Source organism: Lontra canadensis, unplaced genomic scaffold, assembly GCF_010015895.1.
Source record: "Lontra canadensis isolate GAN:19392208 unplaced genomic scaffold, GSC_riverotter_1.0 scaffold51, whole genome shotgun sequence".
In the NCBI taxonomy this organism is placed as follows: domain Eukaryota; kingdom Metazoa; phylum Chordata; class Mammalia; order Carnivora; family Mustelidae; genus Lontra; species Lontra canadensis.
Genome location: NW_022631045.1, coordinates 10499950 through 10523386, shown reverse-complemented (window position 1 = coordinate 10523386; position 23437 = coordinate 10499950). Strand labels below are relative to the sequence as shown.

At 35.5% G+C, this 23437-nt stretch overlaps 1 protein-coding gene across 2 annotated transcripts in view; it reads left to right on the top strand.

Moving 5' to 3' along the window:
- Nucleotides 1-23437, top strand: part of SUCLA2 (succinate-CoA ligase ADP-forming subunit beta) — a 57650-nt gene that overhangs the window by 13068 nt on the left and 21145 nt on the right. For both annotated transcript variants that reach the window (XM_032874025.1, XM_032874026.1), the window contains exons 2-4: nucleotides 2668-2848; nucleotides 15035-15134; nucleotides 15545-15707. In XM_032874025.1, coding sequence (XP_032729916.1) covers nucleotides 2668-2848; nucleotides 15035-15134; nucleotides 15545-15707 — 444 coding nt within the window. The remainder of the gene's footprint in view (nucleotides 1-2667; nucleotides 2849-15034; nucleotides 15135-15544; nucleotides 15708-23437) is intronic.

Genomic DNA, 23437 nt, shown 5'->3' with positions numbered 1-23437 from the left:
GTGAAGACATTCTCCTAAATAGCCACACATAGTTAACTATATTTAGGAAATTTGTAGTTATCATACTTTGGAAATTTAGTTTTAGATTTCCCCGGTTGTTCCCAAAGTGGTGTTTTATTTTATTTTTATTTATTTGTTGATTTTTTAAAAGATTTATTTATTTGAGAGAGAGAGTGCAACTGTGAGTGGGGGGGGCGAGGCAGGCGGAGAGGGAGAGGGGAAGCCTACTTACAGTTGAGCCTGGAACCTGCTGGGGCCTCTATCTTACCACCATGAGCTCAGGACCTGAGCTGAAGCTAAGAGCCAGGCCCTTAACTGACTGAGCCACTCAGTAGCCCCAAGTTGTTTTATTTTCAAGCTAGAATCAGGCCTCTGTAGTATTTTTTCTAGTCTGTCCAGCTAATTAGGTGCCATGTAATGACTCTGAATGCTCATGTGTGTGTTGTAGGTGTTCATTTACATGCTCATTTACATTAAATGAATTCTGTGGCTGGACCAAGTCGGTTTTATTCTTTTAACATCCCTTGCGCAGTGTCTGGTATATAGGCATTCAAAAAAGGTTTGAATGTATAACTGTTTTTACCAAGCTCTGCTTGGTACTCCTCTTCCCCCCTTATTTTTATTGTTATTTTGAGGTGTAATTTATATAAAGTTTACAACTTTGGGTAGCTAGATTAATTTTTATGTATGTATACATCTGTGTAGCCACCATTCAGATCAAGATATGTAATACTTTCAGCCCTCAGAAGCACCCCTGTCCTCTCCCCTTATCAGTATTTCCCAACAGAAGGTGACCACTAATTCTGACTGACTTCTATCACTAATTTTGACGGGTTTTGAACTATATTAAAAAATATAAATATGTATTCTTGTATCTGGTTTCTTTTCCTCAAAATTATGTCTTTGAGATGAATCCATTGTTTTGTGAGTAACAGGTATTTTTAAAAAATTGCTCTGTAGGATCCTAGTATGTGAATATGCTGTATTTTTTTCTGCTGATGGGTGATTGAGTCATTTTTACTTTTTAATGAATAAGCCCACTATGGATATCCTTATGAATATGCCTTTTGGTAGACAAAGCACTCATTTCTGTTGGGTACATACCCATTTCTATTTCAGAAAGTAGATGTATAATGAACGGTTTGGGATGTTGCTGGTTTTTAATATTGAAGTGACAGTAAATCAGGGAGTTGAGTTTCTCTGCTGAAATGTTATTCAGGATTTTAGCTTACCAGGTGAAACAGAAACAACTTGTTACTTGGTGTGACTGACTTTTTAGACTAGGGTTCTCAAACTGTAGGGTGCTTAAGAATCAGGTGAATGACTTGTTGTGAATGCAGATTACCTGAGGCCCATTCCAGAGATTTTGTAGATTCGAATGGGCCCCAGAATCTGCATTTTTAGATAACATCCCAGGTAATTTTGATGCAGATGGTTCATGAACTTCCTTCAAGAAAGACTGTTTAATTAAGCAATAGTTGATAGTCTAGAACTGTACATTTCTAATCCTTTTACTGTCTGTAACATGGACTATCAGTAAATGGTTTCCAATATTTTATATTAAAAAGAAATAGACTGTATATATGATCCCTTTAAATTCAATTCTTATGCTGTTATGTGTTTCATATGAGCTGTGTTTCAGTATTCTGCATTCCTTGTTTAGAGAATGAAAATGTATGGATAATACTTAAATGTGTAATTTCAATTCATTCTTCCAGGGCTTTCATAGCACTTAATTTGTTCTACATATTGTCATATAAAGTTGATAGGATTGAGGAATTTCTATATTTGCAGGCTATGAAATGAAGAGTTTCATTGAGGAAATCAACCTGGAAAGTGGTGTCTGGATCAACACCTGTGGGAGTGAAGGAAGGAGGCTTGAATAGTGGGAGAAGTAGAACTGTGGTGCAGTTGTAGTAGGAACTTTTGCCTCCTCTGGGAGATCTGGAACTAAGATGGTCCTTCAGAATTATCCCAAATTGGGGTGAGGTGCTAGGACTTTATAACCTTACCTTAAACCCCATCAACCAGTCATTGGATGCAGGCTGACAGTGGGAAGGTGTGACTTTAGGCAAGGAAGCGCCAGTGAGAGGACTCAGTAGAGAGCTGTCAGTAGCCAACACTCCCAGCAGCTGGGCTATGAAAGGGGAATCTGAGTAGCACACCACAGTGATCACTACAGATGAAACCAGCGTTTAGTCTTATGTGTTTGAAAGAGGAATCACTCAACTATCACTCAACTAACTACCATATATCTAGTGCCAAGCAATTTGTTAGGTGCTGGAAGAATGATGGAGAGGAGAAAATGGGAAGGATTTTCGGTTTGTTGGAAAAGATGAGGTTGGTTTTAGATCTGCTGAATTTGGCATTGAGGTAGAAATGCTCTGTAGGTCATTAGGGATATGGTAGTGGAGCTCAAATAAAAAGTAGGACTAGACATGATGAGAAAATAGTTAAAACTACAAGGGTAACATTTGATATTTAGCTGGTAGGTTAGCTCTTAGGTTATAATTTAGGTACTCTGAATATTATTCTTTGATGGTTTAATATAACAGTTTTATTACAGTTATGAAGAACCAAGTACTGTATATAAAAAAGTACTTTGAGAAAGTGTTTTTAATAAGTTCCAAATTACTGTCATATATAATATGTCCCCAATTTCTTTAGGTTCTGGGAAGTTCTGGATTTTTTAACAACCATGGACTCCAAATACAGCAGCAGCAACAAAGGAATCTCTCACTACATGAATACATGAGTATGGAATTGTTGCAAGAAGCTGGTGTCTCCATTCCCAAAGGACATGTGGCAAAATCACCAGATGAAGCTTATGCAGTTGCCAAAAAATTAGGTACTAACTTAAGAAAAACTTAGGCCACTTTGACATGGGCACTTCTGATAAACTTTACTTACAGTTTATAACAGTTCATAGGTTTTGTTTTATTTTTAAAAAATAAACTTTATTTACTTAAAAGGGAAGGTGGAACTTTATGATTGTTGACATTCTGAAATTATGAGATTATTTTGAGCTCTCATAGAGCTAGTAACTTAAGAACCAATTACATTGGCATTAGGAAGCCTTTAAAGTCCTGTCTTTAGTTGGAGTATAATTATGGGAAGAAAGATTCTAAAGCTTAAAAGACTGGTGTCTGTGATGATTCTTCAAGAAAATAGTGAAGAAAATCTTAGCTGTTTATATGGTTGTAAAGAGGTCTGATAAAACTCCCCCAGCTTTCTCTTGACAGGAAAAGTATGGAACCAGGGTGGTAGGAGGGAGAGGCGAAGCTGAGTGCTAGACTGTAAGCTCCATGAGAGCAGGGTTTCTTTGTCTTATTTTGTCCAGTGATATATCCTAAACTCTTAGAAGAGTACGTGACACTTACATAATCAAGAACTATTGATATTTGTTAAATGAATTAAGTACTTGCCCATGTTTATTAGTAAAGTCTTTTATTGCTAACAGAAAACTAAATAGCTTTTGTTAATTTGAATTTTGTTAATTTATATTAATCTTAAAATTAAAAAATACTGACTTTAGAAGGTATCCTTCACTTTACATTTTTAATGATTTAAAGATTTTTTTTTTTTTTTTTTTTTTAGTTTGACAGAGATCACAAGCAGGCAGAGAGGCAGGCAGAGAGAGAGGGGGGAAGCAAGCTCTCTGCTGAGCAGAGAGCCTGATGCGGGGCTCGATCCCAGGACCCTGGGATCATGACCTGAGCCAAAGGCAGAGCCTTTAACCCACTGAGCCACCCAGGCGCCCCTTACATTTTTAATGATTTAATATGAGGCCATAACAACAAGTAATGTAGTAGCTATACATTGTATTTTATTTTTAGCAATATTTAAAATTCCACCAATTTTATGTAGATTAGCACAATCTCTGTTATATGTATACTTGATTAATAAGGCTTTGAATGTGCTTTGGTGAAGACTTTGCTTTTATTAGTATTTTAAGAAGACAGTGGAACATTTAAAAATGTTTAAAATTTTTAAGTTTTACTCTCGTTTTGTACTTACTTGTTTCTAGAATGAGTTTTTCTTTAAAAGTGAGGGCATGTACAAGTTCAGACATATGTCATATATTTTTGAATGAGATGTTTACTTGGAAACATGATTTTTCATTGACAGTTTAATTTTTTATTAATCAGAAAAAAGTCCTCTTTATTCAGGTTATAAGCACACTTCTTTTTATTCGTTGAAAGCCTTGTGTAAATTGATATTAATTTGGGGAAAATTTTTGTTAATTAATGGTGCCCTGTAGCTGGAACTTGTGCATGGTAAAAGATGTGCCTCGCTTTTACCTTCAAAACACTGTATGGTAGAGGCTCTTAAAGGTCAAGTGTAAAGAAAACTCGTGATTATACTTTGTATTTCTGTAGTATTTCTTGCAAAGGCTACTTATTAATAATTATTCCCTTGAGGTTTGATCTTATCTATATGACCTAAACTTTAATTTGTAAAGAAGAGTCAGCTAAGTAGGAGGGAAAACTTGGAAATGCAGTTGAGAAAGTAGAAGGTTTTCTTATTTTGCCCTTCTGTCCTTAAGAATGAAATTTAGACATGGGCGCCTGGGTGGCTCAGTGGGTTAAGCCGCTGCCTTCGGCTCAGGTCATGATCTCAGGGTCCTGGGATCGAGTCCCGCATCGGGCTCTCTGTTCAGCAGGGAGCCTGCTTCCCTCTCTCTCTCTCTCTCTCTGCCTGCCTCTCTGTCTACTTGTGATCTCTCTCTGTCAAATAAATAAATAAAATCTTTAAAAAAAAAAAAGAATGAAATTTAGACCCTTGACTTTGTTCTTTTATTTTTATTAGTCTAATCCCTTGTGTTGATGATTTTTTGTTTACCAATTCTTTCCTTTGTTGTAATGCTGAAGCTTAAAATGTTTTTCATGCCAGTGTCAGTAAGGCCTGATTTATATATATGAAGTTGGTAAAAACTATTGTTTTCTATTTCCGAATCACTATAATTCGCTTTTCTATTTCCGAATCACTATAATTCGTTTTTCTGTATTTTCCATGTATTTTCTCATTTAGTCAAAATTCATTGTTTTGTCAAAAAAAACTGTGTAGGAACTTTTTCATAAAACAAGTAGGATTTATTTGGCTACCACTTTCTTGGTTTCCTTACTCCTTATAAGCTTTAATGATGCTTGAATGATCAAAGGAAGAAAGAATAGTTAACATGCACAGGGTATACTCTAATTATGAGTATTTCTGGGAAGGTCTCTGGGACCAGGGCTTAATGTGAAGTAAGGAGCAAGTAGACAGCACTGATTTTGAGCCCCTTGGAACAGAAGGTATCTTGTTCATCTAGAAAGTATGTTTCTGTCAAGTAACACTGCAGATGATGATTATAGTATGGAAGTGGGATTAGTGATAAAGGAGGTCTTTTAAATTCAGAAACTCGGAAATGCTACTTTTTAATTTTTTAAATATTTTTTAATTTATTTGACAGAGATCACACGTAGGCAGAGAGGCAGGCTCCCTGCTGAGCAGAGAGCCCAATGTGGGGCTTGATCCCAGGATCCTGGGATCATGACTTGAGCTGAAGGCAGAGCCTTTAACCCACTGAAGCTACCCAGGTGCCCCAGAAATGCTACTTTTAAAAGATATATTTAGCAACTACTCTGAAGATGTTGAGGACAGTTTTGTCTTTTGTTGGGAGTCATTAATGTCAGAAAATCTTGCTTATAGGATCTAATAAGGTATGGTATAAGATGCCTTAGAAATACACCTGGCTCTGTCCATCTAGCTAGCAATTCCTAATTTTGATTTTGGCTACTTTGCTTCTTGAATATTTGAACAACTCACAAAGTATTAATTCCCATTTATTAGAACTCTTACATCACCAACTGAAACAGTGAGATATAAATGCATTACAGGTGGGCCAAACTTGCTTCCCCTCAGTTCTGTGAGTTAGCATGGGGTCTGGGGCCACTGAGCCTACAACTGGTGACTCCTCCTGAAATAGCCCTGGCCTCTTTCCCCAGTGTTCCCTACAAATTCTATAATTTTCTGTGTATATCGTGATGTGAAAAAAGTTGGATACACTGGCCAGGAGGCTAGTTTTGCCTGTTACGAATAATTGAAGTTAGGGATGGAAGAATGGTTGGGAAGAAACCTAGTTTCTTCTCTTTTCCTGTGTGTGTGTGTGTGTGTGTGTGTGTGTGTGTGTGTGTGTGTGTGTCTGTGTTTTAATAGACTGGTTTTCTCATATCCATTTTTTAAAAGATTTATTTATCTTAAGAGAGAGAAATTGAGAGCATGCACAGAGGTAGGGGCAGAGGGAGAGAGAGAATCTCAAGCAGACTCCCGGCTGAGCATGGAGCCTGACACAGAGCTTGATCCCAGGACCCTGAGATAATGACCTGAGCCAAAATCAAGAGTCAAAGGTGTAAACAGCTGAGCCACCGAGGCTCCCCTTTTCATATCCATTTTTATTTTATTTTTTTACTTACTTATTTATTATTTGGAAAGATTTATTTGTCAGAGAGAGTGCTCTTGTGTGCACACAGGTGGGAGAACAGCAGGCAGAGGAAGAAGAAGGCTTCTTGCGGAGCAAGGGGCCCAATGCAGGACTATCCCAGGACCCTGGAATCAGCTTGAGCTGAAGGCAGACAGTTAACCAACTGAGCTACCCAGGCATCCCTTCATAACCACTTTTTTAAAAAAGATTTTATTTATTTATTTATTTGAGATAGAGAGAGAGATCACAAGCAGGGGGGAGCGTCAGGCAGAGGGAGAAGCCGACTCCCTGCTGAGCAAGGAGCCTGATGGGGGACTTGATCCCAGGACCCTGAGATCCTGACCCGAGCTGAAGGCAGTCTTAACCAACTGAGCTACTCAGGTTCCCCCGTCATATCCATTTTTAATGATAAGTCTGTAGTGGACATCTCATTGATTTCATAATTCTGTATTGCCAAGAATAGTATCTTTTAGGCTTTGAAAGTTTCTCCCATTTTTGTTCTAATTTTAGAGGAACTATTAAAAGCTGTGCTTCATAGAATTTTATTTATTTTTTATTTTTTTATTTTATTTTTTATTTTTTATTTTTTTTAAGATTTTACTTATTTATTTGACAGAGATCACAAGTAGATGGAGAGGCAGGCAGAGAGAGAGAGAGAGAGAGGGAAGCAGGCTCCCTGCTGAGCAGAGAGCCCGACGCGGGACTCGATCCTAGGACCCTGAGACCATGACCTGAGCTGAAGGCAGCAGCCTAACCCACTGAGCCACCCAGGCGCCCGCTTCATAGAATTTTAAAAGGGGGAAACCGGAGTACATAGTTCAGCTACAAGTACATCTTAGTTTCTCTGTTACCCTAAATAGAATTGCAACTGAATTGACTTTCCCTGTTTGAAATTAGACACAATGTAATCATTTTGTTGCTTGAAAATTGTTCAACCTAGTGAAATTTATGTTGCCAGACTAGTCTTGTCTTTTTTGCATATTTTGTTGATGCTTAGAGTAGGCTTTAATTGCCAAATTCTAAATTTCATGAATAATAGTACTTATATCTGCTACATATTTTTTAATTGCTTAAAACATAAACTTATGTCTTATGAGGTTAGAAGTTTGAAATGGGTCTTAAGTCCCATCTTTTTCTTTTTTTTCTTTAATTTTGACTGCCTTCATCCATTTTTCCTATCCCCTATCCCCTCCCTCTGGCAGCTACGAATCTGTTCTCTGTATCTATGAGCTTAGTTGTTTTGTTTTGTTTTCCAGTTCATATATAAGATTCCATTCATATGGAATATGTCTTTCTCTGGCTTTCTTAGCCATCAGATCCACATCCATGTTGTTGCAAATGGCAAAGTGTTACTCTCTTTTTGTGGCTGAATACACACACACACACGCCATGTGCATATACCATAATTTCTTCCCCCATTCATCCATCAGGGGATGTTGTTTCCATATCTTGGTTATTGTAAATAGTGCTGCAGTGAACATGGGGTACATGTATTTTTTCAAGTTAGTGTTTTCTTCAGATAAATATCCAGAAGTGAAATTGCTGTATCATATAGTAGTTCTATTTTTATTTTTTTTGAGGAACCTCTTTACTGTTTTCTACAAGGCTGCACCAATTTATATTCCCATCAACAGTGCGTGAATGTTCCCTTTGCTTCAGATCCTCATCAACACTTGTTATTCCTTGTCTTTTTTCTATAATAGCCATTGTAGCAGGTATGAGATATATCTTTTTCTGGTTTTGATTTAGATTTCCCTGATATATAGTGATTTTGAGCATTTTTTTTATATGTCTGCTGACCATTTGTATGTCTTTGGAAAAATGTCTTCACATCTTCTGCCTGTTGTTTAATCAATTTTTTTCCCTATAATTGAGTTGTTTGAGTTCTCTATATGTTTTGGATATTGTCAGAGTTATGATTATGGTATGATTTGCAAATATTTTCTCTCAGTAGGTTGCTGTTTTATTTTGTTGATGATTTCCTTTGGTATGCAGATGTGTTTTAATTTGACATATCCCACTTATTTTTGCTTTTGTTGCTTTTACTTTCGTTGTCAGATTGGAAACATCATCACCAAGACCTAATGTCAAAGAGCTTGCCACGTCTATTTTCTTCGAATTTTATGGGGTATTTTTAGGTCTTACGTTCAAGTCTTTAATGCACTTCAAGTTAATTTTTCTGTATGGTGTAAGATGGTGGTTGACTTTCATGCTTTTGCATATGGCTGTCTAGTTTTCCCAACATCATTTCTTTTAGTCATTTATTTAAAAAGTTTTTAAGATTTATTTATTTTTAGACAGAAAGCGAGCAAGTGTGGGGGTGAGGGGAGAGAGGAAGGGAGAATTCCAAGTAGACTCCCTGCGGAGCCTAACACAGGGCTTGATCCCAGGACCCTGAGATTATGACCTGAGCTAAAATCAAGGGTCGGACGCTTAACCAACTGAGCCATCCAGGCGCCCCTTCCCAACACCATTTATTGAAGAGACTATCTTTTTTACATTTTATATTCTTGGCTCCTTTTTGATATAAATTAATTGACCATGTAAAAATGGATTTATTTCTGGGCTCTCTACTTTGTTTTGTTATGTCAGAAGTATACTGTTTTGATTATTGTAGCTTTGTAATATAGTTTGAAATCCAGGAGTGTGGTATCTCCAGCTTTTTTTCTGTTTTTGCAAGATTGCATTGGCTGCTTGGGGTTGTTTTTTTGGTTCCATACTAATTTTAGGATTGTTTGTTCTATTTTTTGAAAAATGCCATTGGAATTGTGATAGGGATTGAATTGAATCTGTGGATTGCTATGGGTAGTATGGACATTTTAACTGTATTATTTCAATTTTTCAGTATGGAAGATCTTTCCATTTATTTTTGTCTTCTTCAATTTCTTTAATCAATGCCTACAGTTCAGTACACAGGTCTTTTACCTCCTTGGTTAAATTTATCCATAGGTATTTTATTCTTTTGCTGCAGTTGTAGATGAGACTTTTTAAAAAAAATTCTCTGATAGTTCATGATTAATGTATAGAAATGCAATTGACTTTTGTGTATTGACTTTGTGTCCTGCAGTATTAGTGAATTCATTTATTCTAATGGTTTTTTGATGGGATCTTTAAGGTTTTCTATATATAATATCATGTCATATGCAAATAGTGAACAGTTTTACTTCTTCCTTTCCAGTTTGGATGCCTTTTATTTCTTTTTCTTGCCTAATTGCTATAGCTAGGACTCCCAGCTCTGTGTTAAAGTGGCAGGAGTGGACCTCCTTCTCCTGTTGCTGATCTTAGAGGCAAAGCTGTCAACTTTTCACTGTTGAGTTGGATATTTAGCTGTGGGCTTGCCATATATGGCCTTTATTATGTTGAGGTATGTTCCTTCTATACTGCCTTGTTGAGGTTTTTACATCAATGGATGTTGAATTTTGCCAACTGCTTTTTTTTGGGCATCTGTTGAGATGATCATATATTTTTTACCCTTCATTTTATTAGTAAAGTGTATCACAGTGACTGATTTGTAGATGTTAAATCAGTCTTCATCCCTGGAATAAATCCCAGTTGATGATGGTATATATGGTTCTTTTAATGTATTGTTGTATTCAGTTTGCTAATATTTTGTCGACGATTTTTACGTCTGTGTTCATCAGGGATATTGGTCTGTAGTTTTCTTTGCTTCTGGCATCCTTGTCTGGTTTTGGTATCAGGGTAATTCTGGCTTTGTAAAACAAATTGCAAATGTTCCCACCTCTTTTGTTTTTTGGAAGAGTTTGAGAAGGATTGATATTCTTTTTTTAATGTTGATAGTATTCACCAGTGAGCCATCTGGATCTGGACCTTCATTTGCTGGGAGGATTTTTACTACTGATTCAATCTCCTTACTGGTAATCTGTTAAGATTTTATGTTTCTTCATAACCCAGTCTTGGTAGGTTGTATGTTTCAAGGAATTTATTTCTTCTTGGTTGTCCAATTTGTTGTCGTGTAATTGATCATAATAGTCTCTTATCCTTTGTATTTCTGAGTGTTCAGTTGTAATATCTCATCTTTTTTGTGTCTGATTTTATGAATCCACTCTTTTTTTGTTGTTGTTGGTGAGTCTAGCTGAAGGTTTGTCATATTGTTCATCTTTTCGAAGAAGCAGCTCTTACTTTCATTGATCTTTTCCATTGTCTGTTTAATCTCTATTTTATTTATGTTCTAACCTTGGTTATTTCCTTCCTTCTACTAACTTTGGGCTTCATCTGTTCTTCTTTCTTAGTTCCTTGCGGTGCAGAGTTAATTTGTTTAGACGTTTCTTGTTTCTTGAGATAGACTTTTATTACTGTGAATTCTTAGACTGCTTTTGCTGATTCCATAAATTTTGGTATATTTCCATTTTGTTTGTCTCAGTGTGTTTTTTAATTTCTTTTTTGATTTTTCCTTGACCCATTGACAGCATGCAGTTTAGTCTTCATGATTTGTGAATTTTCCGGGTTTCTTCCTTTAATTGATTTCTGGTTTCATACCATTGTGGTTGGAAAAAATACTTGATGGGATTTCAGTCCTCTTAAATTTATTAAGACTTGTTCTGTGGTTTACCATGTGATCTCTCCTGGAGTATGTTCCATGTGCACTTGAGAAGAATATGTATTGTTGCTTTTGGATGGAACATTGTATATATATATTAAGACCATGGTCGGATATGTTGTTTAAGGCCTGTGTTTGCTTATTGATTTTCTGTCTGGGTGATCTTATTGATTGATGTATGTAGGTATTGAAATCCCCTACTATTAATTGTATTGCTTGTCTGTTTCCCCCTTTATGTCTGTTAACATTTGCTTTATATATTTAGGAGCTCTTATGTTAGGTGCATAAATATTTACCAATGATATATCCCATTGTTGGATTGACCCTTTTATCATTATGGAACACCCTTCTTTGTCTCTTGTTACAGTCTTTGTTATAAAGTTGATTTTGTCTGATATAAATATAGCTACCCCAGCTTTCTTTTGGTTTCCATTTGCATGCAATATCTTTGTTCATCCTTTCACTTTCAGTCTGTTCGTGTCCTTATATCTAAAGTGAGTCTCTTACAGTCAGCATAGATTAGTCTGTTTTTTTATTTACTCAGCCGTTCTATGTCTTAGTCCTAATGTATAAGATTCTAGTATAATTAAGGTGGAATTTTTGTCTGACTGAATAAACATGTGCAAAGGTTGCCAATTAATGAATAACAGCCTGGAGGGAGATTCTAAAGGCATAAAATAGGACTTTGCCTTCTTTTTTTTTCTCCTCAGTGCTTTATTAATGACTATATATATGAAGAATGTTTAAGACATTTATGACTAACTACAGCTAGGAGGGGTATGACTATATTTTAAAGACAACCTTGGAATCCATTAAAGGTCTTGTCTGACTACAGCAAAGGGCCAAATCTAGTAAGACTGTAAGCTCTCTAAGGGCAGGTAGGTCTCTCTTGCTCATTGGTAGATCTATGGCTCCAGCAAGTAACTGGTATATAGATGTAATTGTTGAATGAATTAATGGAATTGAATAAAATCTTTGTTTCAATCAGTTGTCCTCAGATTTCTCTTGTAATCCCTCTTGTCTTGATGAAACTGTATTCATTAAATTTTTTTGGTGTTTCTTTTGTTGTGAAGGGCTTTTTTAGAAGGAACTTTTGAGGAATCTTCTCTGCCCTTAAGGAATTTATATTCCTAAAGAAAGGAAATTGACACTTTGTGGAGGAAGAGACTTCGTGTCTTGTAAAATGTATTTTGAAAAAGTAGAGCTTTATTACTCTAATAGGTCAGTTTTTTAAGTTCTCAGTTTAATGTTAGGAATGTTTGAATTTAGCCTAGCAAATCACCAGTTTATTGTCCATTTTTATGTTATATTTACACTGTTGGGATTACATTTATTCTCTTTGGATATAAATGAATATTTCTAAAGTACTGGAAAAGCCAGGTAACCAGAAACAGGTAAAATGACTAGTGGCTGCTCCTTTTAGTTTGGGCATGAACTCTGTAATTTCCAATTGTCCCAGAGGCTACCTGTTTTCTTTCCAATAAGAAAATTGTTCATTTTAAGGACATTTTTTAAGTTTTCTCTATTCTTCATCTAATATTAGTTGTTTTTACCTGGGAATGGTGGGGATTGTGGCAGATAGAAAAGGGTCTGTCTTGTGTAAACCAGGCATTTCTAATCAGCTTTAGTTGCAGGTCCCAGTATTTCCAGTTCTGAGTTTTTAAAAGAGCAGTGGAAAATCAAGGTATGCAACAATTCTTTCCATTTTTAAATGTTCTTTTATTCAACATTCAGAAAATATATGCTAGAAATGCTCCCAGGAGCTTGAGAACATCAGTGAACACAACGAAGATTTTGCCCTTTTGGAGCCTGTATTCTAGTGGGGGAGCAAAACAATAAATGGTAAACATGAGAAAATTATATATTATGTTTGAAGGTGATGAATTCTATGGAAAATAAATAAGCAGGGTAAAGAGGCTTGGTCCCTGGTGGGCAGGTTGTATTATTAAATAAAATGATCAGGGTAAGCCTAATGGATAATGAGATGTAAGAAGAAAAACTTGAAAGGAATGTGGACCTTTCTTAAGTGGTTACAGGTGTCTTCTGGTATCTGAAAGTAGAGCATTCTTGTGAAACCTTTTGTAGGCCAAAATGGCATAAAGTGAAAGAAGTTAGCATTAATTATGAGGAAAAAATTTCAGGCGTTCTCAGACCCAGTAAATGACCCTTCCTAGGTTAAAGCAGATGCTCACAGACACAGTTCAAAGCTTTGGTGGCTGGATGCTGAGTATAGTTCCTGGGTAAAGAGCTTGGCCACTTTTGTGGCTTGGGGTACATGCTACCTCTGTAATGGCTCTCTGCAAAATCAACACTGATATTTTTGCAGAAGTAAAGATCACTTTCAGATTTCTTTTGGTTAGTGAAAACAGGTAACTGATGTAGGTTTTCTGTAAAAGTGAAGTGCTGTAATGCCAACTTTTGAAAAGCAGAGGATTCCTGTACCTGATGAAGAGTATTCCGGGCGGAGGGAGCATTAGAGCCAAATCCCGAAGGCGGAAGTATGCCTGGGAACAGTGGAGACTAGTGTAGCTGGAGTGGAGTGAACGATGAGGAGCTTATAGGGGATACAAATAGTAAGGGTACTGGGGGATTATATAGGTCCTTGTAGGTCACTGTAAGGAGTGTGACTTTCACTTTGAGTAAAATGGGCATTCACTGTAAGGTTTTAAATAGAGGAGCGATGTGCTCTCTTCGCTGCTTTGAGAATACTGTCAGGACGGGGGTAATCTAGGTGAGATAGAATGGTGATTGGGACTAGGGTTCAAACTAGGTGATGAGGAGTGGTCAAGATTCTGGATAAATTTTAAAGATGGGTATGGGGTGTAAGAAAGATGGCTTTTTAAAAAACATCCTTAACTGACATAAGGGCCATCTTCTAATTTCTAAATGTAGACTCATTTACATCATAAATTTTCTAAACATTCTTTTTAAATAATTGTTTAGGTGTAAACTTTAGGTCAGTTCTTACTGGTTTTATCAGAAACTGTGTTTGTTATCTCTTTGATTTTGTTGGTTTATCTGATTAGGTGAGAGTCCCCACATTCTGCATGGTGTGTGCATGGATTGGTAGTTACATACGAGGGACTGCTTTGGGATTGTGACCAATTAGAATAAGGTTATTATTTTGCCATAATGTAATATAAGTGTTGCACTGCTAGTATAGGCACAATGCTGTAAGAGGCAAAATGAGGAGATTCTGAAATTCTCTGTGTCTGGGGAGACAGAGAATGCCCCTCGAAGAGGAGTAGCCTTAGACCATGAATGATGAGGGGTACCCAGGTTAACCAGCTGGTTTGCTGCTTTTCTTCAGCACATTAGAAAGAGGAAGATAGAAGAGAGATCAGTCTACCTGTTAAAGAAGAAAAATTCTGGGTATTTATTTTAAAAATTTCATTAAAAAATTTTTAAAAGTATTATAAAAAATTAAAAATTTAAGACTTATAAATGTAACATCCCTGAATCTTCTGGTAAATATAGTTTAACTTCTGATAATACTCCTCATAACAGTGTAGCTCAAGAATGTGTATTAAGAAGTCTTTCTGTTACTGGAACAATGTAAGTTGGTATCAGTACTGGTAGTTTTCCCTTAAGTTATAATGTATATTCTGCTCAGAGTAGCATTTTTAACTCAAATTTTCACAGGATAGCAATTTTACATGTGAACAGAAAGGGAGGGAAATGTTGGGAAGTCATTTGAATCTTAATTTTTATACTTTTAATATCTTCCAAAGCATTAGATATTCAGTGTTAAGGAAAAGTAAAATTATTTTCAGTCTACTTTAAGAAATGGTATCATATGAGTGGCTAATTTTTTAGCTTGTGGATCTTTAGATGGTGAATGTTTTAATGTTCTAATCTAGAAAAATTATATATGTGGACTACATTTTTTTGACATTGTGGGTAAATGAGTCTTTACTGCATTTAATAACATCACTTAATATATATGCTTAATAACAGTAACATCTTGCATGCTATTCCATGCTGCTTATCTAATGGAAGTGTTTTTCTTCTAGGTTCAAAAGACGTTGTGATAAAGGCACAGGTTTTAGCTGGTGGTAGAGGAAAAGGAACATTTGAGAGTGGCCTCAAAGGAGGAGTGAAGATAGTTTTCTCGTAAGTCCTGCTTTTTAAAGAAAAATCATCACTATTAAAGAAAAAATATATTTTAAAAATTATCCCTTATTACTGAATTGATGAGAATACTGAAATTTAAATATTAAATGAGTGGGGTTCCTAGGTATTCTGTCAGTTGAGTGTTCTACTCTTGATTTTGACTCAGGTCATGATCTCAGGGTCTTCAGATTGACCCATGTCGGGCTCCGCACTAAGCACAGAGTCTGTTTGAGTTTCTCTTCCTCTGCCTCTCCCCCTGTTGGTGTATTCTCTCTCTCTCTCTCTCAAATTAATAAATCTTAAAAAAATATTAAAATAAATATTAAGTGAGATAGAATTTTGGTTGTCATCTGTTTTTGTTTTTCTCAGTTGGAGGAGAAAAAAAATTTGAGTTCTTTTTCTTTTTTCAGTCCAGAAGAAGCAAAAGCTGTTTCCTCACAAATGATTGGGAAAAAGTTGTTTACCAAGCAAACAGGAGAAAAAGGCAGAATATGCAATCAAGTATTGGTTTGTGAGAGAAGATATCCCCGGAGAGAATACTACTTTGCAATAACAATGGAAAGGTCATTTCAAGTGAGTAATTGTAGACAGGATACCTTCAGGATGATTTTACTACATTCAATTTTAAAGGTTGATTATTTCTGTTTGTATGGGAAGGATTAAAAAGGTGTGATCCATAATCTTATTTGTATATGTCATGAGCACAATATTTTTGTGTCATTTAAAAAAACCCTGCATGGTTAATGATATAAAATTTAATATGTAATACTGTGGTAAAAAAAGCTGTAGGCAAAACCTTGCTGAAATAGAATCCACAGGACTTCTAAATTGTTAATTTACTAAAAGCAGCTTAAATCCTTTGGATTCATCTCTAGATTCCATAGACTGAGAAAATAATTTTTTCTTTTTCTTTTTTTAAAGAATTTATTTATTTATTTGAGGGAAAGAGAGAGAGCATGACAGGGGAGGTCAGAGGGAGAAGCAGACTCCCCATGGAGCTGGGAGCCCGATGCAGGACTTGATCCCAGGACTTCCAGGATCATGACCTGAGCTGAAGGCAGTCGCTTAACCAACTGAATCACCCAGGTGCCCGAGAAAATAATTTCTAGCAGAGTAAAATCTTTTAACAAAGATAGTTTCTGAACCCATTAAAAGAATGTGTTTCCATGGCTTCATCTTCTTCCTTTTCAACCTCTTGGTGTTTTGTTTTTGTTTTTTTTGTTTGTTTGTTTTTTGTTTTTTTATGGTTTGGGGTTTATTTCACTAGGCATTTTGGTGTTTGGCAAGTTGAAGGATGACTGACATTCAATAGCAAACAATATGATTCTGAGGAGCATAACCGTACCTTTGCTTTTCTCTCTTTATGGAACCTAAAATGCTAGCACTTAAGGTGTCAGGTGAGGAGGAAGTCCTTTCATAGACCTCTTGGGATTGAGAGAACATTGATAATCATTTTATACTATAACTATCTGACCTTTTGAATGCATTGGCTAGATTTAATGGGCCGAATCTTTGTAGTAGCTATTTTGTCTTTTGAAGCAACTTGAGTATGTATTTGGAAGCCCTAGAAAGGATTTGATGTACATTACACAATTACACAATTAGTAATACAACAAAAATTTTAAGAGTAATGAAAATAGGTTTCTTACATAAGACAGCTTTTAGAAAATAGCTATTTTCTATACTGTGATTTTTTTTCCTACAGTTAATTAAATCTAGTAATGTTTGAGTAATATTGTAAAGTGTCTTTTGTAACTTAATTTTTGCAAGAAAGTATTTCTTAAGATATAACACTAGATGGTAGTAAAAACCCACTCAGGATATACAGGATAAAAGACATAGTTTTATTTGTAAGTGATGTCTTTACCAATATAGGTTTTTCTATGTGGTAGAATTTAGTTTTGTAAGTTACTTTAGAAGTCTCATGACAATAACCTTATATATTACACACATTTACAAAAACCGTATTTTTACAAATTCACTTATTTTCACTGTATTTTCTTTTCTATTGATGTTGTCTATCAACATGTTTCATTTTGTAAGTTATGTTTTTACTTTTCGTTTTAGAGTTATGAGTCCTATAATAGTAAACATTCAGAGTACCTCATTTTGATTGGAGTAAATATGGCAAACTGAATATGTGTTATTAAAGATACAACTATAACACACTGAAAATATTTTATTAAAAATATAATGACCACTGAGAGAAGAGTCATAACCAAATGCATCAGGGAAAAGGATCAAATTTGAGTTCATTTTAAGGACTTGAATTTTTAGAGAACTCTCTGAGTCTTGTGTGGGAAAAATGTTTTTATTTCACACTGCATAGTTGTAATAACTGAGACTTAAAATTTGATAGTACCAGTGGGGTGCCTGGGTGGTTCAGTCAATTAAGTGTCTAACTTTGACTCAGGTCATGGGATTGAACCCTGTGTTGGGCTCTGTGCTCAGCCAGGAGTCTGCTTTTCTCCCCCTTTCTCTCTCTTCTCCTCCCCCAACTTGTGCTCTCTTTCTCTCTTTCCCTAGCTCCCTCTTTCCCTCCCTCTCATATAAATAAATAAAATCTTTAAAAAAAATTAGAAAAATAAAAATTTGATAGTACCAATAAAACCATTTGGCCAAGTGTTCTTTGATGTTATTGCATTAAACCAATGTAGTGTTGGTTGATGTTACCTTTTGGGATATGGCAAGCATTTTGGGAGCTCTAAGAAAAAATCAGTCTATTTAAAAAGAAACGAACATTTTTTATTGAATTAAAGTTCTGTTTATAGAAGTCAGCTGATCATTAAAAATTGTTTTTGTTCCTTATCTCTTTTTAGGAGTATATCATAGGCTCTATTGGTCTTCTTAGTATGTGTTACATCAGAAAGCTTGGGTAGATATTTACCATAGGGATGGTATGTCGAAAAAATCAATTTAAGTACCTACTCTGTATTGGCACTTTTTCAAAATTATATTTCTTAACATTTTCCCAGTACCTATTGGGTACCTTTGGGCTGAACAAATCTAATATAGCAAATTACATTTGCTATTTTACTTTTTTTTTTAGTAAAACATTGTAATCTGCTATAAATGAATGGTGCATTTAACCATATAGAGTTTTTTACTTTGCCTGGAATAGATAACAAATGCTTCAAGAATTTCAAATTTTATTTTCCATACTTTTATTGTTTTGGTTTTTTTTTTTGTTTTTTTTTTAGATTTATTTGAGAGAGTGAGGGGCCAGGGACAGAAGGAGAGGGAGAGAAAGTCTTTTTCTTTTTCTTTTTTTTTAATTAAGATTTTATTTATTTATTTGACAGGCAGAGATCACAAATAGGCAGAGAGGCAGTCAGAGAGGAGGAAGCAGGCTTGCTGCTGAGCAGAGAGCCTGATGCAGGGCTCGATCCCAGGACCCTGGGATCATGACCTGAGCCGCAGGCAGAGGCTTTAAGCTCTTGAGGTTGAGGTTGAACCACCCAGGTGCCCAAGGGAGAGAAAGTCTTAAGCAGTCTCTGTGCTGAGTGTGGAGCCCATCGTGGGGCTTGATCTCCTGACCCTGAGATCACGACCTGAGCTGAAACCAAGAGCTGGACGCTTAACAAACTGTGCCACCCAGGCACCCACTTTTATTATTCTCAAAAGACATTTTTATTAAGTTGCTTATTTGTCATATTTAAAATTCAGATCTGTATTAAGGCAAAATTTTTTGTAGGACCAAAGAAAAGAAGAATTTAGGTTAAGAAGGAGAAAATAGCATTATTAATTTATTTGAATTTACAACTATTTGCTAGAACTTAAGTAGTTCTGAAAGTTTATTACTAAAATTAAAACTTAAAACCAATTGTTTAAACATTCAGCAGTCATGACCAAATGCAAAACTATAGTCATTGTTTTAATTGATCTATATTTACCTATGTAAGCTTTCTTCTGATCAGCTGCCTATAATTTTGGGGTTTCTTTCTAATCGGTTAGGGAATTAATAACACAGAGAGTCTGTTCGCTTTCTTTTCTATACTATTATTTCATATTTTGTTTTTTTTTGTCTTTTTTCCCAACTTATAGCTAACTCTTGGAGACTTAATCATTACTTCAGTGAGAATTTAATATCTTTTCCCCTTTAATAGTGCTGCCTTCTTTGTGGCTCTTAATTGTTCTTATCAATAGATATTTTTAAAAAGGTAAAACTAAAATAAAATGTCCAGGGGTGCCTGGGTGGCTCAAATGGTTAAACATCTGCCTTTGGCTCAGGTCATGATCCCAGGGTCCTGGGATTGAGCCCTGTATTGGGCTCCCTGCTTAGCAGGAGTCTGTTTCTCCCTCTGCTGTTCTCTCTCTCTCAAATAAATAAATAAATAAAATCTTAAATAAAATAAAATAAAAATGTTAAAATATTTTAAAAGTTTGTTGGTTTCTACCTCATTTGTTGTATAAAATTATATTTTGGGGTTATCTGTACATTAATTTACCTATATTCTACTTCAATAGCATGATATTAGTCATACATGGTCTTCTTAAATCTGTATCCCCCCCCCTTTTAGTTCTTTGTAAAAGCTTATAATTATGAACTGCCTTTCTAGAAAGGAAGTGAAAAATACCTTTTCATTTAAAATTTATAGGGGAACTAAAAATTAGACTATAATTTTGAGCATTTCTCTTTAGTGTAGCTTTTTTTCTCTTCTTGAGTCTCAGGAGGCACAATGAATTCTTTCATTAAAAGTTTTGTCTGTGTGTATTATAGTGAATTCTGATACCATGTACCCAGAATTGGGCCAAACCTCACAGGTTAAGGGTATGGCCTCCACATGCCTGTGCTCACTCACTTCAGACACCAGCCTCAAGTTTGGGGTTCCCTAGGTAACTTGTATGCTTAATAGCTGGTTACAAATTTGGGGGTTTCTAGTACCCCTTCAGGTTTCATAATTTGCTAGAGTGAATCACAGAACTTAGGAAATATTACACTTATGATTATAGTTTTACTACAGCCAAAGGACACAAATCAGAACCAGCCAATCAAATGAAAACGCACAGGGCAAGGTCTGGGAGAGTTCCAAGCATAAAGTTTCCATTGTCCTCAGGTACCTGTCATTCTTCTGGAATATTGATATATGACAGTGCACAGAAGGAAAATATTGCCAACCATAGGACCTCATCAAGTTTCTGGTCTAGAGTTGTCTTTTCTTTTTTTTTTAAATTGTGGTCAAATATATATATTAAAATTACTGTCTTAATCATTTTTAAGTATACAGTACAGTAGTGTTAATTTTATATTGTTGTGTAGCAAATCTCTAGAACTTTTTCATCTTGCAAAACTGGAACTATATCCGTTGAACAGTTCCCCTTCTGCTGCTTTTTTTTAGCACCTGGCAATCCCATTTTACTTTCTGTTTTTAAGAGTTTGATTGTTTTAGATGTAGTTAAACCTCATGTACATGGAGTCATGCAGTATTTGTCTTTTTTGTGACTGGTTCATTTTACTTAGCGTAATGGTCTTCAAAGTTCATGCTTAGCATGTGTCAGGATTTCCTTTTTTTAAAAGGCTGAATATATTCCATTGTATGTATATATGATTTTTCTTATTTTTCATCTGTTGATGAACATTCAGGTTTCTTCCTCTTGGCTATTTTGAATAATGTTGCAGTTAATGTGGGTGTGCAGATACCTGTTTGGGATATTGTTTTCAGTTCTTTTGGATATACCTAGAAGTGGGATTGCTGGATTATATGATAATACGGTATTTAATTTTTTGAGCAGCCTTATACTGTTTTCCATAGTAGCTCCATTATTTTACATTTCTACCAACAGGATTCAAGAGTTCCAATTTCTCTACATCCACCAATGCCTTTTTTTTTTTTTTTTTTTTTAAACAGACGTTATCCTTTATGGGTGTGATTTTGATTTGCATTTCTGTGGTTTTGATTTGCATTTCTCTAATGATTAATGATAATGAGCACCCATTCTTAGAGTTGTTGGCTCTTGTTATGGACTGAAGTTTATCTCCCACCCCAATTCCTATGTTGAAGCTCTATCCCCTAATGTGATATGTTTGGAGGTGATTCCTTTGGTATTTAGGTTTAGGTAAGGTGATGTTGATACGGTGAAGTTGGGTGCTGCTACAACAAATACATAAAAACACTAAAGTGGCTTTGGAACTCAGTAAAGCATAGAACCTGGAAGAGTTTTGAAGTATGTGGTAGAAAAAGCTGGGATTATCATGAAGGGACTGTTAAAAGTGATTCCTGTGAGAGCTCAAAGAATAGAGCTATAGAGAAAACCTCCATTTTATTAGAAAATATATAAATATTCACAAATAGAATGTTAGTAGAAATATCCATATGGGGGCGCCTGGGTGGCTCAGTGGGTTAAAGCCCTGCCTTCAGCTCGGGTCATGATCCCAGGATCCTGGGATCGAGCCCCGCATCGGGCTCTCTGCGCAGTGGGGAGCCTGCTTCCCCTTCTCTCTCTCTCTGCCTGCCTCTCTGCCTACTTGTGATCTCTGTCTGTCAAATGAATAAATAAAATCTTAAAAAAAAAAAAAGAAATATCCATATGGATAGTAAAGGCCATTTTTTTGAGGTCTCAGCCTGAAATAAAGAATGATGGAAAAACGGTGATCCTTGTTACAAAGTGGCAAGGAACTTGACTGAATTGTGTTTATGTTCTAGTGTTTTGTGGAAGGTAGAATTGGGAGGGATAAATGTTTAGCTGAGGAGATTATAAAGCAAAGTATTGAGGAAGCAGGTTGGTTACTTCTGACTGCTTATTGGTAAAATGTGAGAAAAGAGAAATGAAGAAGGAATTGTTTAGCTAAGCAAAAAGAATCAGAGTTTAAAAAGATTTGGAAAATTCTCAGTCTGCCTATACTGCAAAAAGTGAGAAAGCTATTTGGAAAAGAATATGGAGGATGTGGCTGAATAACCATTTGATAAGGAGGTTAGTATGGGTGTGAACCATGAACTATGAGAAATAAATGTCTGTTGTTTAAACCACCGAGTTTACTGTATTTTGTTACACTATCCTAAGCTGATGAAGATCTACATCTTCTTTGGAGAAATGTCCATTCAAGTCCTTTGCCCATTTTTAAATTGGGCAAAGGAAATTATTGCCAAAGAAATATTGCTAAGAAATTATTGCCAAATCCAAGGTCATGAAGTTTTCCCCTTATGTTTTCTTCTAGAAGTTTTGCAGTTTCAGCTCTTATATTTAGGTATTTAATCCATCTTGAGTTAATTTTTGCATATGGTGTAAAATAAGGGTCCACCTTCATTATTTTGCATGTGGATATTGTTTCCCCAACACCATTTTCTGAAGAGACTATCCTTTCTTCATTGTATAGCTTGGCGCATTTGTCAGAGATCATTTGATCATATGCATGGGGATTTATTCCTGGATTTTCTATTCCATTACATTGGTCTCTATGTCCTATCTTTATGCCAGAACCGTACTGTTTTGATTACTATAGCTTTATAATATGTTTGAAATCAGGAAGTATGATGCTTCTAGCTTTGTTTTGCTTTGTCAGGATTATTTTGACTCTTCATGGTCCTGTGAGAGTCCATATGAATTTTAAGGTTTTTTTCTATTTTGCAGAAAATGGATGATGGACACAAGATTGTATTGGGAAAATGTGCCAATAAGGAATGCATTTAATCTGTAGATTGCTTTCAGTAGTATCGAACATTTAAACAATATTAAGTCTTCCAATCCATGAACACAGGATGTCTTTCTGTTTGTGTCCTGTTCAGTTTCATTTAGCACTGCTTTATCATTTTCTGTGTACAAGTCTTTTATCTTTCTGGTTAAGCTTATCTTAAGTGTTTTATTCTTTTTGATGCTATTATAAATGGGATCATTTTCTTAATTTCCTTTTCAGATTGTTCATTGTTAGTATATAGAAATGCAGGACATATTTGTGTGTTGATTTTTGTATCCTATAACTTTGCTGAATTCATTTAGTAGTTCTTAGTTTTTTGTGGGTTCTTCAGGGTATCTATATACATGATCATGTTATCTGTGAACAGAGGTAATTTTACTTCTTCCTTCCCTATTTGGATGCCTTTTATTTCTTTTACTTGCTTGATTGTTATGGCTAGGACTTTCAAATGCTATGTTGAAGAAAGTAGAGAGAGTGGGTATCTTTGACTTTTTTCCTGACGTTAGAAGGCAGCTTTCAGTTGTTTGCCATTGAGTGTATGTTGGTTGTGGGTTTTTTATGTGTAGCTTATTATGTTGAGGTAATTCTTTCTATTCCTAGTTGAGTGTTTTTATAAAAAGATACTGAATTTTTTTCAAATGCTTTTTCTGCATCAAAAACTTGGTTCTCT